The 16,733-nt window shown below is 31.6% G+C and overlaps 5 protein-coding genes across 9 annotated transcripts in view; 3 read left to right on the top strand and 2 right to left on the bottom strand.

The window, feature by feature from the left end:
* The first annotated feature begins 626 nt into the window (after positions 1-626).
* On the top strand, positions 627-4,232 carry LOC119830095 (protein arginine N-methyltransferase 5-like). The gene is made up of 9 exons (XM_038352952.1): positions 627-1,136; positions 1,273-1,551; positions 1,676-1,855; positions 2,365-2,515; positions 2,846-3,025; positions 3,120-3,273; positions 3,358-3,596; positions 3,680-3,937; positions 4,045-4,232. Exons 1-9 carry the CDS (start codon positions 733-735, stop codon positions 4,198-4,200), a joined length of 2,001 nt encoding a protein of 666 aa, XP_038208880.1. The 5' UTR covers positions 627-732; the 3' UTR covers positions 4,201-4,232.
* On the bottom strand, positions 4,228-5,484 carry LOC119830096 (ubiquinone biosynthesis protein COQ4 homolog, mitochondrial-like). Its single transcript, XM_038352953.1, has 3 exons — positions 4,760-5,484; positions 4,483-4,645; positions 4,228-4,409 (listed from the first exon to the last, which is right to left on the bottom strand). The coding sequence occupies exons 1-3, from the start codon at positions 5,276-5,278 to the stop codon at positions 4,327-4,329; spliced, it is 765 nt and encodes a 254-aa protein (XP_038208881.1). The 5' UTR covers positions 5,279-5,484; the 3' UTR covers positions 4,228-4,326.
* Positions 5,485-5,834: 350 nt separating this feature from the next.
* Positions 5,835-6,666, top strand: LOC119830314 (zinc finger protein 679-like). Its single transcript, XM_038353281.1, has 2 exons — positions 5,835-6,249; positions 6,330-6,666. The coding sequence occupies exons 1-2, from the start codon at positions 6,008-6,010 to the stop codon at positions 6,649-6,651; spliced, it is 564 nt and encodes a 187-aa protein (XP_038209209.1). The 5' UTR covers positions 5,835-6,007; the 3' UTR covers positions 6,652-6,666.
* Positions 6,667-6,771: 105 nt separating this feature from the next.
* On the bottom strand, positions 6,772-9,186 carry LOC119830313 (high affinity copper uptake protein 1-like). Of its 2 annotated transcripts, none has more exons than XM_038353278.1 (7): positions 8,973-9,186; positions 8,307-8,443; positions 7,950-8,060; positions 7,716-7,828; positions 7,376-7,498; positions 7,234-7,263; positions 6,772-7,159 (listed from the first exon to the last, which is right to left on the bottom strand). In XM_038353278.1, exons 2-7 carry the CDS (start codon positions 8,427-8,429, stop codon positions 6,958-6,960), a joined length of 702 nt encoding a protein of 233 aa, XP_038209206.1. In that variant the 5' UTR covers positions 8,430-8,443; positions 8,973-9,186; the 3' UTR covers positions 6,772-6,957. The 2 variants fall into 2 exon arrangements, with proteins under 2 accessions (XP_038209206.1, XP_038209207.1); XM_038353279.1 differs by lacking the exon at positions 8,973-9,186 and adding an exon at positions 8,793-8,909.
* A 1,776-nt stretch (positions 9,187-10,962) lies between these two features.
* LOC119830406 (bromodomain-containing protein 3-like) overlaps positions 10,963-16,733 on the top strand; it is a 14,790-nt gene continuing 9,019 nt past the window's right edge. For 2 of the 4 annotated variants that reach the window (XM_038353418.1, XM_038353417.1), the window contains exons 1-12: positions 10,963-11,439; positions 13,368-13,429; positions 13,587-13,732; positions 13,811-13,867; positions 14,069-14,239; positions 14,322-14,516; positions 14,606-14,872; positions 15,006-15,104; positions 15,196-15,345; positions 15,439-15,618; positions 15,702-15,949; positions 16,198-16,526. In XM_038353418.1, the coding sequence (XP_038209346.1) occupies positions 13,688-13,732; positions 13,811-13,867; positions 14,069-14,239; positions 14,322-14,516; positions 14,606-14,872; positions 15,006-15,104; positions 15,196-15,345; positions 15,439-15,618; positions 15,702-15,949; positions 16,198-16,526 (1,741 nt within the window). In that variant the 5' untranslated portion in view covers positions 10,963-11,439; positions 13,368-13,429; positions 13,587-13,687. Of the gene's footprint in view, positions 11,440-13,367; positions 13,430-13,586; positions 13,733-13,806; positions 13,868-14,068; positions 14,240-14,321; positions 14,517-14,605; positions 14,873-15,005; positions 15,105-15,195; positions 15,346-15,438; positions 15,619-15,701; positions 15,950-16,197; positions 16,527-16,733 lie in introns of all 4 variants that reach the window. The other 2 variants (XM_038353420.1, XM_038353421.1) reach the window with 2 other exon arrangements.

The following is a 16,733-nucleotide window of genomic DNA, read 5'->3' as shown; positions in this document are numbered from 1 at the left end:
AGACAACTCGCTCATAAAAAATTTCAAAGATTAATAAATGTGCTTATTATACTTCAGTGAATTTAATTTCGAAATTCAAAAGCAAATTATAAATGAGAGGCGTTTGACCACACCGTCCTAAATTTAAGTACTGGATCTTGATGTGCGAGTCGAGCACGTTTCGATACGAATTAAGCCAGCTCGCACTGGAGAAGTACCACACCCCTACGGAAAACCGGCGTGGAATAGTGGCATGCCACTGTGTTTCGTACGCTGAGTGGAGGAGCCGGAAGCCCGTTTCCTTTTCCTCATCCAGCCCAGTCCATTCCTTATTTCCAATTATCAATCCTTTCCTTTCCCTTTCCCCCCTAAAAGTGGGCAGCAAATTAGAGAGGCACAACCTCTGCGAATGTTCATGGGCGCCAATGACTATCAGGCGAACCACAAAGTCGGTAAAACCAGAAAAAAGACGGTATAATGCATAGATTATACATTCATATACCGGTAGTATAACGGTTTAGGACAGTAGACATAGTATTTAAGAGTAATGATTCTTTGTCTACGTTTGGAACTAACTGATTCAGAAATTATCTACGAATGGATTGTCATGTGTGCCGACTCCCCTTCATCTGTCAGTGTCATTCAAGTGTCAAAAGTGCATCGTATAAATTTAAACCATGTTACACCTCTAAATACGAGTAAACACTACTCTATAACCTTATCTCTTTGTAATTTTGTTTTTTAAATTTAATTATGACTCAACAGGAGATATCTTGCGGCTTAGAGTATTCCCTTACTCCAGATATACAAGAATGCGTAACGGAAGCACTGCACGCAAATTATTCTTTTATTGTTACGCCAATTATTCACCCCCGTTTTCGCCGGTCATTCCAAGGAAATAGGACTGCAGCAGGGGGTTTTACTAGATCGGATATGATACTATCACCTCAAGATTGGACAAACAGAATCGTTGCAAGAGTATCACCATATCTCAATGTCGATTCGCAATCGGCCCTTGTTCAGCAACGTCATGAAGACTGTTTAAATGAAGAACTATTGTACTGTCGAGGTTTAGGTGTCCCTGCTATTATGATTTCCCTCAATTCTAAAAATAATGTAAACTTAGCAAGGATTCTACAAACCTATCAAGAGACAAGGTTTTTAAATACTTATTTTTTCATAAGAGATAACCATTTCAAATTAAATTGCTTTAGAAAAATCAACCTTAATAAACAATTGATGTTTAAAGTTCCTAATATGATCACATTATCATTCATCGTTTTTTGTTTTCAGTCATCATCCTACACTGATTTGGGCTTGCGTACCCATGCTATGCACAAGAACTTTAAGAAACAGTGATGAATATGAAGATTATGACCAAGACAAACCTTACAATAAAACATGGTATTGTTGGTCAAAGTTTCATGAGAACATGAACTGGGATAAACGTGTAGGTGTTGTGTTGGAGGTGTCAGCTGACTTACCATCTCAAGATGTAGTTAAGAGATGGCTTGGAGAGCCAGTAAAAGCTCTAGTTTTACCAACACACATATTTCAAAATAACAAAAAGGGGTACTTGTATTTATTTTTGTTCAGTAGTTTAGAGCCCAGCAAGCCTAATAGTGATTTTTTAAGATATTCAGAGTTTTTGAGAGCTCAAATACAACTTGTTATAAGTATATCAATGATTTTTTAGATATCCAGTTCTGTCGAGAGCTCACCAACAATTTGTTATAAGTATGGTTGAAAGAGATGCCCAAGTTATTGTGAAAGGTGCTAAAAGATCTCATATAGAACACTACTTACAATATATGTATAGGCTTTGGCAAAGGCGGTCCAATGTAGCTGATGATCCTATGTTATGTTATGCAAGGGGGTAAGATAACTCACATTTTTTTTATTATCTTTAACTTTTAAACCTAACTATTAACAGCATCCTCAGCTTCACACACACAGTTTTCTTTTAAATCCTAAAATTCCAGTGAGAATATTAGAATTATAATTATTTGTAAAAAAAAATTGTTTATCACCTTTAAATTGTCAGAACTTTAAACGGAACCATCTGAGTGCCATCAGCTTTAAATAAAAAAATGAATTATATGAATTGGTCTACCCAGTTGCAGGTAACAAACACAAAAAAAACTGTTGAATTGACTCTTTTTTTGAAGTCGGTTGAAAAGTAGCCTAAGTCATTCCTTATTCTTTTCCGGTCTTGTTGGAAGAAATAAACAGACAGACAGGCAAAAATTTTTATTGATACATTTACAGTATATAATTGATCCACTTTTTACATGTTTAGTAAAAAGTTGATTATTTAAAGTGTAAAAGTATATTCTATCAAAAAAATTTTAATATCATTATGGCAAATATTTTATTATGTTATAGATGGGAAGATTATCTTCAAACACCTTTACAACCCTTAGCAGATAATTTGGACACTCACACATATAATGTTTTTGAAAAAGATCCAATAAAATATGATCAGTATCAGAAGGCGATAGTACAAGCTCTAACAGATATCCAAAAAAGGAAAGAAGTGAGATGCATATTTTTTATTAATTATGTATTACAAATGTTATGCTCAAAGACCATTAATGCTGATTGACCAAAAAATATCTCACAAACTCATTTCTTAATTTCTATGTTCTGGTTGTTAATTTGTTTATTATCACACAATTAATGGACTTTTTTATGTTACTGAAACAATATTAAATTTTTAAAATTAACAAATCCTCTCTCCAAATGTTCATGGGCGGTGGTAGTGCTTACCATCACATGACCCACCAGCTCCATTGCCGATTATGACATAAAGAAAAAATGTGTTTGCAATTGAAGAGTAAAAATATTAATTGCTTTTACTTTTCAGTCTACACAAAGTAAAATTGAAAGTAAGGATGTATGTGAAAGTGGTCAAGGTGATGCTCCAGACATTGATGGGGAAACAATAAAAGATACACCCATAACTGTTATGGTATTAGGTGCAGGTCGTGGTCCGCTTGTGAGAGCAACATTAAATGCTGCTGACATTACTAATACAAGAGTAAAGGTAAGATATTATTGGAAAGTAATAATTATTCTAATATGTTGCTTTTATTACAAAATTCATATTAATATTGTCTCCAACTAATATTTCGTTACAGGTTATAGCTGTGGAAAAAAACCCTTGTGCAGTTGTTGTTTTAGCAGCGCAAGTGCGGGAGATATGGCACAACCGTGACGTAACAGTCATACCTGGTGACATGAGATATTTGAATTTATCACCAAAAGCTGATATAATTGTTTCAGAACTTTTAGGTAATTATTATTTTAAACTTTTATGAAGTATAAAGAACAGTTAATTGATGATGGGAATGTTCAATATTTTACTTAAAATTGCAGGTTCCTGGGCTGACAATGAACTATCTCCCGAGTGCTTGGATGGTGCAGCAAGTCTATTGAAACCAGATGGAATCTCAATACCATGTGAATACACTTCCTATGTTGCACCAATTTCATCAGCACGTTTATGGGCTGCAGCAAAAATAGCATGCTCTGGAGATCCACAAAAAATTGATAAGAATTTAGAAACATTGTGGGTAGTATACATGCAAAATAAAAATGATATTGGTGACACAAAGGTATGGTTTGGTGAAAGCATATAATGTTTATATATTTTGTTTCTATAATGAGTATCTAACTAACAATTTTTTGTAATTTTTAGAAAGTATTCACATTCACTCATCCAGCAGAAGGCATTAAAGATAATGAAGACCAAATGTTAGTAGACTATAGGGGACTGCCATTAACAGATAATAGACGACAAATAACTCTCACATGGCAGGCTACACAAGATAATGTAATGCATGGATTTGGTGGATACTTTGATTGTTTACTCTATGGAAATGAAATGATCAGTATTGTGCCCTCTACTCATAGCCCTGGAATGATTTCATGGTTTCCAGTCTTTATACCAATACGGGTAATAATAATTTAGATTATTTATACACAAATTCATTTTTTCATATTTTACTCTTATGAAATACTGCCAGATTTGAAGATAAAAGTTTATTTTATGTTTTTTTGCAGACACCTTTGAGAGTTCAAAAGGGAGAAAAAATTAAGGCAACCTTTTGGAGGTGTGTTGACTCAAGGAGAGTTTGGTATGAATGGGTTGTTGAAGTTAATGGTTGTGTTACACCATTACATAATCCCAATGGCCGCAGTTCAGAGATGTTATTATGATGCAATTATTTAGAAAATAAGAAATACTGAGCTTTAAATAGTCTTTTATTTTGCTAATATATTTTTAAAAATAACAAATAACACTAATGCACTTCATACTTTTGTACCTGCAAAACTTGCAAAACATCAGTAGTCTTTCAATTTTGTGATGTTCATTTCTTTGTGAAAGTCATTAATATCTTGTTCCCATCTCTTTTCATAGTAAATGCCTATGAAAAAATAATGTACATTAAATAATTAAAAACATATCAGTATTCAGATAGATCACAATTTCCTAGTTACCTTGCATAAACTTCGCATTATTTCCTGTATGGATAGCCCAAGGTAGATAATATTTTAAATATAAATTCCTATGTTTAGGTTTTAAGCGGGCTGCTCCCCATATTCCTCCACCAATACACATTGGTAACTTTGTTTGAATACCTTCAACCCACTTGACAGTAACCTAAAAGTTAATATGGGAGGGAAACATAAGTTTGCATCAGAAGTTATTATTTCATCTACAATTAATATTTACAATAATTCAGATTAATTATTGTATTAAATAACTTCAACATACTTCCCCTAACATACTTGTTTTCATATACAATGTAGCATGCACTAAATCATGAACTTCTCTGTACCGTTGAATAACATATGCCAATTCTGGATCATCAATAAATTGAACTGGCAATCTCGAATCTGCAGTGATATTGTTATTTTGCATAAAGTCTGCATACACACGTCCTAAAGTATTTTCAGGCAGATGTGATAGAGTTTCAAAGCACACTGTTTTAGAGTTGATTCGAGGCATTTCTTGCAGTATTTCTGCACCTTCATTTGTTTCCAGCATTTTTTGACGCATATATCTGATAGCCTGGCTGCCAGTGACTTCTCCCAAACAGGCTATCATATCACCTCTATGAGGATTTAAAAGAGCAACCACTGCGCTACCCACACTGAGCAAAGTTCTTTGGAAATTTGTGTGGGGAATATAATTTCCTTCCAACTCTTTTATAAACGCTGCTTGAGATGTATTGCTACAGTTTCGTACGCAAAATGGAAAGCGTAGTATCATATTTGTATGTAATAATTTCATTTTATTAATTCTAAATTAAAACATGTATGTACACCTTTAAATAAAGTACCAACTACCAAATACCCACTGATTAAGAGCTAGTTACAACTAATACCACAAAGTAAGTAATATACTACGTCCAATTCAAGCATTTAATATCATATTTCATATAATATACCAAAGTAATCTGTCTTGTGAATCCAAGTACCATCGTCAAACTGTCAAATTCAATGTCAATATTGGGAATGACAATCCTTTTTTTTGTTACTTTGTTATCCATCCATCCATAGGTACAAGCACAGATAACATAATAGTATACAGCACAAGACAGGCTCCGGCAAGATGGTGAACATCAATATTCATTTGTTGGACCAACGTTGTCGATGAGGAATGACAAGCAACTTACTTACTTCACAAATTTCTCCTCTCAATCCTCATTGAAGGATTTTTCAAATGAAAATGAACTTAATTTATAGGTCTATTATTGTAGCAGTCCTATGTGTAGATCATAGATTCAAAACTCGTAACTAGTTATGTAGACTAAACAGAAATCGCATGGTAATAACAATTCACAGTTGTCAAGTGATTGTCAAATGTAAATATCGCTAAACTCGCTATATTATAGTCTCAGATAGACGGGAGTTTTTTGTATATATTCCTCAAAACACCATGATTTAGGGTTTAACAAAACCCTAACAAGTTATGTCAAAAACTTAAAAAAAAATAGGAAAATATATATTACACTAGACAATGGAAGTTCTGGAAGAAGAAAATCCACTAGAGACACATACGTCGTTAAATAAGTTCAATGGGGTTTTTAACGCTAAGACTAATTGTGCTGGAAGACCAGCAACCAGTAAAAGCATTAAATTTAGTGAGCAACCCAAGTCTATAATTTCACAAATGCTTATAGTAGAACATCAAGTGATAAACAATACGAAGTCCAAACATAATATTATCCAAGAAAATTCTATAGAAACTCATAAACAAGGGTATTTCGATTATTTTTTATAATTCATTGATTATTAAAATTTTAAGCACTCATAATAATAAATGTTTTATTACATTCCAGGTCTATAAAAAAAAATTGTCAAATTGATAAAGATGTGCTATTATATTCATGTGCTGACTGTTCATATTCAACCAAAGTATCATCTAATTTGACAAAACACAAACGAACACATTCACAACAAAAATTATATTTATGTGATCAATGTACATTTAGTACAAAATTTTCTAATTCTCTCAATGTACATAAGCGCCTTCATTCTAATGAGAAACCATTTTATTGTCAATATTGTGAATATAGATGTAATAGTAGTTCTAATTTAAAGAAACATAGAAGTCATAGACATTTAGATAAAATAAAAATGCCAAAGACTCTGGATGGATAAATGATGTACTTAATATTGAACTTTTATTTATGTCTAAACCTTTATGTTTTAAAGGCATTTAAGCTAGTCCAATACTGATATTAAGTTAAAACACCAAAGGTAAATAAATAAACAAATAAATCTCCAAAGCATTTATATTTATTCTAATTACCTAAACCTTTAACTGTATAGTAACTGGTATAAATATATAACCCAAAAAGGTTGTCTTAATATAACATGATATACATAACATTTTGAGTTTTTGTGGCGAGGCTATAAAAAAATTAACAATAGTAATACTAGGATGGTGTCCCTAACAATATTATGTCAGTGACAGTGTTCTGTAAAGTCCACTACAACTGACTCACGCCAGCCAAAGAAAAAATAACCAGTCGCAGATCCCAGTACCACAGCAGCACACAGCCATGTATTGTATGTCATAAACACAAGCATTAACATATAGCTCACAAATACTTGAACACCATGTAACACTGTTTGCCAAGCATGTGCAGTACTCATCATTGTTGGTCTAAAACAATTTCAAATCATCACAAACACATACATTAGAATGAAAAAAATTGTAACAAGGTTGATCAAACTTACATATTCCTGTCAAGTACATGAGGAACTGGTCTGTAAAAATAATTATTATCAATAATAGTACATAACATTATAATACTGAATTAGGTGTATTTTATTCTTTGCTTTTGTCAATACTTATTTGTGAGTTATAAATTAAACTTACTGAATGACTTGGGGGTCATCTGGAGCACATATATTTGATACACCCTTATCTGGAGGTGATACTGCACAATATTGGAGTCCTGTGTATGTCTTCCATAATAAATGTTTTCTATAGTACTTAAGCCTACAAAAATGTAAGCACCTCTTTAACTTATGCATGTAATGAAAGCAAGGTACATTATAGGTAGACCCAACAAGTAACATTCATTGTTCCTTTATCGTTATTTCTAAGATAACATTTCATGTAATTTGTATTTTAAAGACTATATATATATTCTTATTATTTTTGTAACATTTTAAAATAAACCTTTAAAATAATTGATAATTAATTGATCACTTACCCCTCATATAACAATGCAACAAGGAATATTGCTAAAAATGAACCAATGAATTCCCCAGCATCTGTAACTTTCCACCATGAAAATAGAATCGTTTCCAAGTATCCTCCATGAAACTGTAATTATTTTCAAACTATAAAAACATTATAATAGGTACCTGTACTGACTATATGATGTTGTCAATTAGGGAAGTATGTTACATTTTTAAAATACAGACTATTATGAGATTTGACTTACTGTCATGCTGTGTCCCATGTCATGATGAGCATGTTCTCCATGATGCTCATGGGTCCTTGCCTCATGATCAACATTCATCATATTAAAATTGTCACTTGTATTAAATATTTTCTATAAAAAATATAACAATTATATCATGTGAAATGATGTTGTTTACTTTTCTTTTTTCAATATGATAATATCTCGAAGTTTAAGATCCCAAAGCAATAGCAATATCTAACTTCACAATTACACACATAGAAATTATTAACAAATACAATAATTTTTTTATTCAATTTCATGCAAAGCATAGGTGAGTTAGAAAATGTGAATTATTTCCTAATATATAATGTGGTAGTGATAAAATTATATTCTTACATTCTCATTGATATCTTCAATGAAATGAGTCCCATTCATATGAACAGCTGGATGTTCAATATTCTCCATTCCTTCAGGTACATGACTTCCATGATTAAAATGATGCATATGGTGTGGGTCCATAGTTTTTTAATTCACTATTAAACAAATATTTAAGACAAAATGAAAAAAAGTATTACATGCTGCCACCATTATTCAAAAGGTACTGTGCTCTGTTTCCAAAACAAAATTACAGTTTAAAAACTTTATAAGTTTACATAACACAAGAAGGTAATATGCTCATATCCAAAATATTTATACTTAACACATGCAATTAAAATAATTACCTAAACATCAAATACATATTATGTCCAAATTTATTCAAAATTATTTAAGTTTAACTTAACTTAAACTTGTAGTAGTATAAAGTAAATAAAATTGGTATTTCAATAAGTTTTTAATTCCTAGCCAGAATACCTTCTATCATCAACGCAGTAAAACTTTTACCTTCAAAGTATTGGAACAAATTACTTTCACTTTGAAACTAGATCACATAATTTCTATATTTTTCTGAATAAGTGATTGTCAGTTCTATAAATTTTAACCTGTATGAGAGCGGAGTGAACGGATAACTGCAAGTATCTTTACATAATGTACTATAACACAAATTGTCAATTGGCTACTTACACAATATTGCTTTTCTAATTGCAATCAAACATCAACATGAAAAATTCACTATCGAACAACACCAGTCATGGAGGTCAAATAGTAATCTTTAACGTAATAAACAAAACGAAAATCTGCAAATAAACCGATTATAAAACGAATCAAAATCTTTCAACTATTAAGATTATTTTTTACAGAATTCTATAAAGATACACCTGTCAATTGAACACGAATAAGCATAGATAAAGAATCGAGCGTGTTACGTCAAAAGAGATTTATGCAATTAGTATTACATTAATTGTTTATCAATTATCCATATGCCTATAGAATTCCAGAAATTACATAATAATAAAAACGAATATAAACAATAATGAAATTTATCATTTCCAAAGAACACCATCAAATATTTTTAAACTGATGTGTTCCTGTCAGTACTAATTAGCTAGCTATCCTATAAGCTGCAATGGTGTATTTACACTCTCGCGAAAGCGCCTTGTTGACATCGCTCTGGCGTTGACAAGTGAAGGCTACACGAGGGTTACCCTTCCATATTCTCGATTTCTGCGATCATTTGCTACTTCTTATGCCTTAAAATTATGTTTTGTGACTATTTATATAATAATGCTTTAATTGCCCTGGATTAATTACAAATTGAGACTTAACCTAGTAACATTATCACAAATATATACACAAATAGACAAATAGACTATATCACATAAATGAAAAAAGTCAATTAATAGCAGATTATGGTGATGCAGATATTTGGATTCTAAATGTAAATGTTGATATCATTTGTTATTATTCTATAAAACTCTTACAAAAATAGTTATTATTTTGCTTCACGACAATAAGCACTACCTTACACGGGACGATGAGAGGAAGTGAGGGCGTTACCCAGACTTTTGCATTGGCGTCTCCTCAACTTGCCTTCTGGAGAGTGTAGAAGGACTGCAAAACTATTATATAAATAAAAAAAATTATATGCCATCCAGACTTAGAGTAGGAATGAATTTTTTTTAAGAATCGACAAAATTTGATCACGATGCAGAGTTTGAACCCGCGTCATTTTGTCAAACCGTAGCAACTCAAACTTAAACATTTATTAATTCAATTAGACTTCTTATAGTAGCACTTTCAAATCATCATAAAACAGTTTTAACATTTATGACTGGTTCGGAAAGCAGTTTCTACAGAGAAGAGCCGGCAACGTCTAACCGACCGGCCACCCACGTAATCATTGAAATGGAAATGGAACGTTGCTGGAGCTGGTTGTTAATCATTTCAAAAGATGGCGTGGGGTGTCCCTTAGGCACATACCCGAAAGAGAGAAGAAATTCGATAGCTGAAGCGAAATTAAGGGTTACAGAGAGGCAAGGTGTTGTAAACGAACATGAGTTCGAATCCCGTCTCGGGATCAAATTTGTTCTATTTTTTTAATTAGTCATTTATAAAGCATTTGAATGCTATTCAACTAAAAATTAAGAATATAAATGTTAATGATATTTTCGAATATTATTTCTTACCTAGGGAGGTACCTTTTTCGTTTTGAATTAACTCCTATGATCTCAAAAAATGGCACAGCAACGATACTATTATTGGTTGGAACGCACTGTAGTAAATTTTTTATTTTTTATTATACACGTAACTTTTTTTATAAACACCATCGCTTCTCATTGAACAATATATAGATTTCTTAACTAAGTAACTTACAAAAAAGCCCAGGTAGCTATCAAGTTCATTTTTGCATTTCATGCTAAATTAACCCTATTTTAAAGTTTTGTTACTGTAATGTTGCAAAATGTAATTGAATTCAACCATTTAATTTAGAAGGTTTATTTATATTACCATTTACGACACGACAATAGCAGGGTGTAATTTTCATTATGAAAAAAAAAATTGCTTACCTATTTGTAAACAGTTTTTACGTTTGTTTAGTATAATAATAAAGAAAAAGAAACTTATATGAAGTATGGTAACATTAAAAGTTGGCAGCAATGTGCATTGCGCCAACCTATTCTGATGGCAATGGCCTATGATAGAAAGGAAATTGAATTTCTGAAGTATGTTCTAATGAATCGTACTTTTTCTATGCAATGCGATGTCATCAGCACCAAAAAACTAAAAAAATATGTTCCATATTCATTTTTTAGTAAAATTATCGTAATATTTATATTTACAGAAATAAAAAGTGATCATTGAATTTTAGACATGAATATAGACGCTCATCACTTGCTTCGCGCTTGGCGGCCATGTCTGAAGCTCGGTTGTTCTTTAGCGAGTTCGTGTTGTGCTATTCACGGTTTTAATAAAAGGACTGTGTTTATTGTTGGTCTCATACAATGAAATTATAACTATGTTTAAGGACTATGGACTTCATTATAAGTGAAGTGTTTCGTAAAATTGGGCAAACTATAGGAAAAGCTATTGCAGGAGTAACTCCAACATCGTATTTTTAGTTCATCCGCCATATTGGCATTAATATACCTTCGTAAGTCTTTTTTCTTAATTTTAAGCTTTTTTAGGACGTAAATCACTGAATATTTTTGCTATTTGTGTAGTATTTTGTCAGGACTTAACTTCAGTATAAAAGTACATTGTGCATGTTACAAATATTCAGCAATTTTCCAGATATTGTTCGTGGCCTCTTTTAGGTAACTGCTAGGAATTCTTTTGCACAATTAATTGAACATTTATACGCTTTAAGTTATTGAAAGTATATCTATTGTTTATTTTTAGTCACTTATTTTGTTATCCACCATTATATGTTTATGTATAACATAACTTCTAAGTCGGTAAAATAATGTACGTTCTCCCTTATTTTACTCGTATTTTCACTATTGTTTGTATGTTTTCGTTAAAGATAATGGAAATACAATATTTTTTAACCTTTAATCGTAACTTTTATTCTTACAACATTCCCATACATCCTGAAATAATGGATTAGTAGTAGGATCATATCAAAGAATGTTCTAGAAGCTTGAAACGCATGTTACATACGCTTCGGCGCCAAATTTTCAAGGTAAATTCGTTGGATAGATGTAGGTCACCAGACCTTAATATTTGCTGTTTGTTTTGACTACTCAAATCATATCTGAAATATATTGATGTCATTGAACCAGCAAACAAAAAAAAATAAGTCTCATAGTACCTATTTAGTAAATAATATTATACAGATATTAGAGCCGGATCAACAACATCGATCAATTTTCTTCACACTTTATCCTTTGAAATGAGTGTTTATAAACTAAGTCATTTCATTTTTATCATATATTAGTCTTCTATAAATATCTAAATATGATTAATATTCAAAATTTTTTTCAGTATACAATATTCCATACCCATATGTGAATTTATTATTTTTAATACATCAGTTAAATGAATGTTATTTAATACCAAGCCTGTTTTTTTTAAGAAAATATAAGAATGTATTTTTTGGCATTTGTTAACAATTTTAAAGAATACAAATTATTGTGCAGATCACATTTTAACATAACAAACAAATACTTCATTTTATATGATTATTATATTGTATTCAAAATATTGCTAACCAATTTTCAATGAAAATCTCTGAAACTTATTTTTTTAACAATTAATCTTTATATTTCACAATATAGATTTGTATATTATATTAGAAGTATGCCCGGACTTAACCTATACATATGTAGTCTGTAACACTTAGAGATATGTGCATGTCCAGTGGTTCAAGAATTTTTGACACAGGTCTGGCAGTTTCTGAGATAAGCACATACAAATAAACAAGCTTCTCAACTTTTTTATTATAAGTATAGAAGTATCAATGCTATATGGTGTCCTTTCTTTTTTCTCAAATTTATTTAAATTTGGGAGCTTGCAGTTCATCATCATCATCATCCCATATATGTTCCCACTGCTGGGACACAGGCCTCCTGTGAGGGTTTAGGCCATAATCTACCACACTGGCCAAGTGCAGGTTGGCAGATGTCACATGTCATTGAACTTTTGTTTCTTGGACATGCCGGTTTCCTCACTGTTTCCTTCACCATTTCAAGTAGTGGTGATGTTATTCATGTGTGCAAATAAATTGCTTGCCTGGTCTCACACTCTTATTTTGAATTTATATTGTGAACAACTGAATAAGACTTAAATGCCATACATTTAAATTTAAAGTTAGCTTTCACAATTATAAAGTTATTAATATAGAACAAACTATTATATTTCTTATTAAGTATGTTGCAAATATACCCAATAGTTTTTAATATAACTAGTAAGCCCAAAAATTTTTTCTCAAGATTCTTAATAAATAATAAAATCTTGTGGAAAAATACAAAATTACATGATGGGACATACTTATACTATACTTGTATGGGATAATTAATAAAAACTTTATTAATATATCTTGTGAAATATTATTATTTATATGCATTTCCATCTTTACAGAACCTGGCTCACAACATAGTTGATAAGGGACTGCCAATCTAAATCTGATCCTTACCTGTCAGGTATTTGTTTATTATAATTTTATTTATTATATAAGTTTTTATAATTTATTTAGTGTAAAGATGATTTATTCATTATTTATATTATATTTAATAAAAATTCATAAATTTTTCTAATACCAATAGTAAATTTGATTAAATGCTTCATTTATAATTCTAGGTGAAAGTTCTGTTAAATGTATAAAATAAGAAACAGTTAGGTGCAAAAGCACCACTTATTATTATGATAGAAAGGTTTAATGTTAAGAGAGGGTATAGCTGATGCCTCTTAGCCAGAAATTGGATGAGCCTCTTGTTACAATTGAGGTGAGTTTCGAGCATTTCAAATGCAAATGAATATTCACTTAATAAATTCTATAGTTTTTGCATAACTCTGGCAGGTAGATTGCTGACTCTAGCACAATGCAGCAGGCAGTTGATCCACTCGCCACGACTAGCACCGTAAGTAATCTACCTACTACTATAGCACCGTAATCTTAAAAGTAGTTTTACAAAATAAGATATATTTTTTTATACCTTCTTAGGTCATATTTTTTTAACAGATTTTTAAACTGATAAGGATTTTGAAAATGAATTTAAATAATTTTCAGTAAACTTAAATGCACACTTTATTATATTATTTTAATATAATGTACAATTTAGCCAGCGGCTGAACCCATTAATGGGACGCCTTCGGAGGAGCCTCCGCGTCGACAAGGGCGGATCACCAATCAGCTTCAGTTCCTTCAAAAAAATGTCATCAAGGCTGTGTGGAAGCATAAATTTGCATGGCCTTTTCATCAACCTGTAGATGCTAAAAAGTTAAATCTTCCTGTGAGTAAAATTTTTCAAATCAGCAGAATAATTATAATACCATAAGCTTAAAGTCATTATTTCCATTTTTCTTTATTTCTAGGATTACCATAAAATAATAAAAAAGCCTATGGATTTAGGAACTATCAAAAAGAGGTTGGAATCTAATTATTACTACTCTGCTCAGGAATGTATTCAAGATTTTAACACAATGTTCACAAATTGCTATGTTTATAATAAGCCTGGTGAAGATGTAGTTGTAATGGCGCAAACTTTAGAAAAATTGTTCCTAAATCGGGTAAGTAAAAAATAGACAATTAAAATGGAGCTTCATTAAATTTTTAAATTTTAATCTTTGTTGTACTACATTTCTTGTTATAATTGTAGATAGCGCAAATGGATAAAGAGGAGAAGGAAATAGAGGTGCCATCAAACAGTGGTAAGGGTACTGTAAAGAAGAGGTCTGGTGGTTCTACTGGTGGCGTGACCGCCAGTAGTGTGTCAACACCGACAGTCGGAGCGCGAAGTACGCCGGTTAAGGCGATCCCCTCAACGCCGCTCCCAGCTTTTGTCGGTTCGACCAACACTACTACGACACCAACGCTTACAGCGCCTGCAACCCCCCCTGCTACACATGTTGGACTCCCTCAACAGGTTAGAAATTGCCTTGTCTCACAGTTATTTAAAGAAATGGTAAAAAAATCTATTGTAGTTAATTACTCATGACTATGCTATTTTATTTAAATGTCAGATTTAAAATTGTATTTAATATACACTATGTTAACAGGTGGCCACTCAACCGTCAAACTTCCATGTGACCCAAGCTGCACCACCTCCGGTGTCAACTATGCCAGCAGTTGCACTGTCACAAACTCAACCAGCAAAGGTATATATTTAATCATTTTTCTGTAATTGCAAAAGTACAATATACAATAAATGATTTATTTAACTTTTACTAATATATTGTAATGCATTAGGTTAAAAAAGGTGTGAAAAGAAAAGCTGACACTACAACACCTATGGGAAGTTCCTTTGAAGGAGGGTACACAACACCAACAATTGACCAGCAGGGTGGGCCAAAACCAGCTAAAATATCAACAAGACGAGAAAGTGGAAGACAAAAAAAGGTTTTAATTCTAAAAAAAAGAATTACTGACTCCTCGTTGCACTTCTTTATTACTTTGATGAATTTGTAATTTATCAATTATTTTATTTTTTAGACGGGTAGAGTTGGTGAAGATGGATTTAAAATGGGAGGTTTATCACCAGGAGTGGGTGGTGCAAGTGCATCCCATCATACTGGTTTGACTCCTCAGCTGGCAAAGAGCAAAGAAAAATTATCAGATGCCTTAAAGAGTTGTAATGAAATTTTAAAAGAACTATTTTCCAAGAAGCATTCTGTAAGTCAAGTTTTTATTTATGTTTGACTTTTTATTGTTACATTTTTTATGAGTAATTCACTTCTTTACATATTCAATTACAGGGTTACGCTTGGCCGTTTTATAAACCTGTAGATGCAGTGTTACTGGGTCTTCATGATTACTTTGACATTATTAAAAAGCCTATGGATTTGGGCACAGTTAAGAATAAAATGGATAATAGGGCATACAAAACAGCAGCAGAATTTGCAGCAGATGTTCGTTTAATATTTACAAATTGTTATAAATATAACCCCCCTGATCATGATGTTGTAGCAATGGCCCGAAAGTTACAAGATGTATTTGAAATGAGGTAACATTTCTACTGTTTTTTTATTATATTTAAACTTATTATGGGATGTAATCTTTTACACCAATAAGTATCATTCAATGAAGTAAATGTTGTGTATCAACTTGTAATTAATATATTTTATTATTACTTTTTGAACATTTTTTTATAATAGATATCAACATAACTAATCTATTAAACCAAAATAAACAGTGTATGCACTGTTTATTTCCCTGCACTATTATTTATAAACTAAAATTTCATTTTGATAGGTATGCAAAGATCCCTGATGAACCAATACATGCAGGGGTACCTCACTTGGACAAGGGTAGCTCTGCATCCAGTTCCGAATCAGGCTCTGAATCAGATTCTGAATCTGACGATTCGGAAGAAGAAAGAAATAATAAAGTGAAATTACTTGAAAAAGAATTACTTGCTCTTCAAGAAAAAATGAGAAAGTTGGTTGAAGAATCAAATAATAAGAAGAAAGCAAAAAAGAAAATCAAAGAAAAGCAGAAGAAGCAAATTACTAATAGTGCTGTGCCTAAGACAAATGCTGTGCCTGCTTATGCAAAAGTTAATAACATTGGAGATAATTTAGGTAAGTTGTCATATTCACTTCGTTTAAAATTTTTGTGCATAAAAAATAATTTTACGTTGATTAAGATCTGTAGTAAAAAAATAAAAACAATGAATTTTTTTTTGACCATATCTTTTAAATGAAGATTTTCTTGTCAGATTTGTGTTGCTAAAATAGATGACATATGTATGGCTTTAACTAAAAGTAAAGATACTATTACACACACAC

The sequence above is a fragment of the Zerene cesonia genome, chromosome 11, assembly GCF_012273895.1.
Source record: "Zerene cesonia ecotype Mississippi chromosome 11, Zerene_cesonia_1.1, whole genome shotgun sequence".
In the NCBI taxonomy this organism is placed as follows: domain Eukaryota; kingdom Metazoa; phylum Arthropoda; class Insecta; order Lepidoptera; family Pieridae; genus Zerene; species Zerene cesonia.
This window is presented reverse-complemented; position numbering and strand designations above follow the sequence as displayed.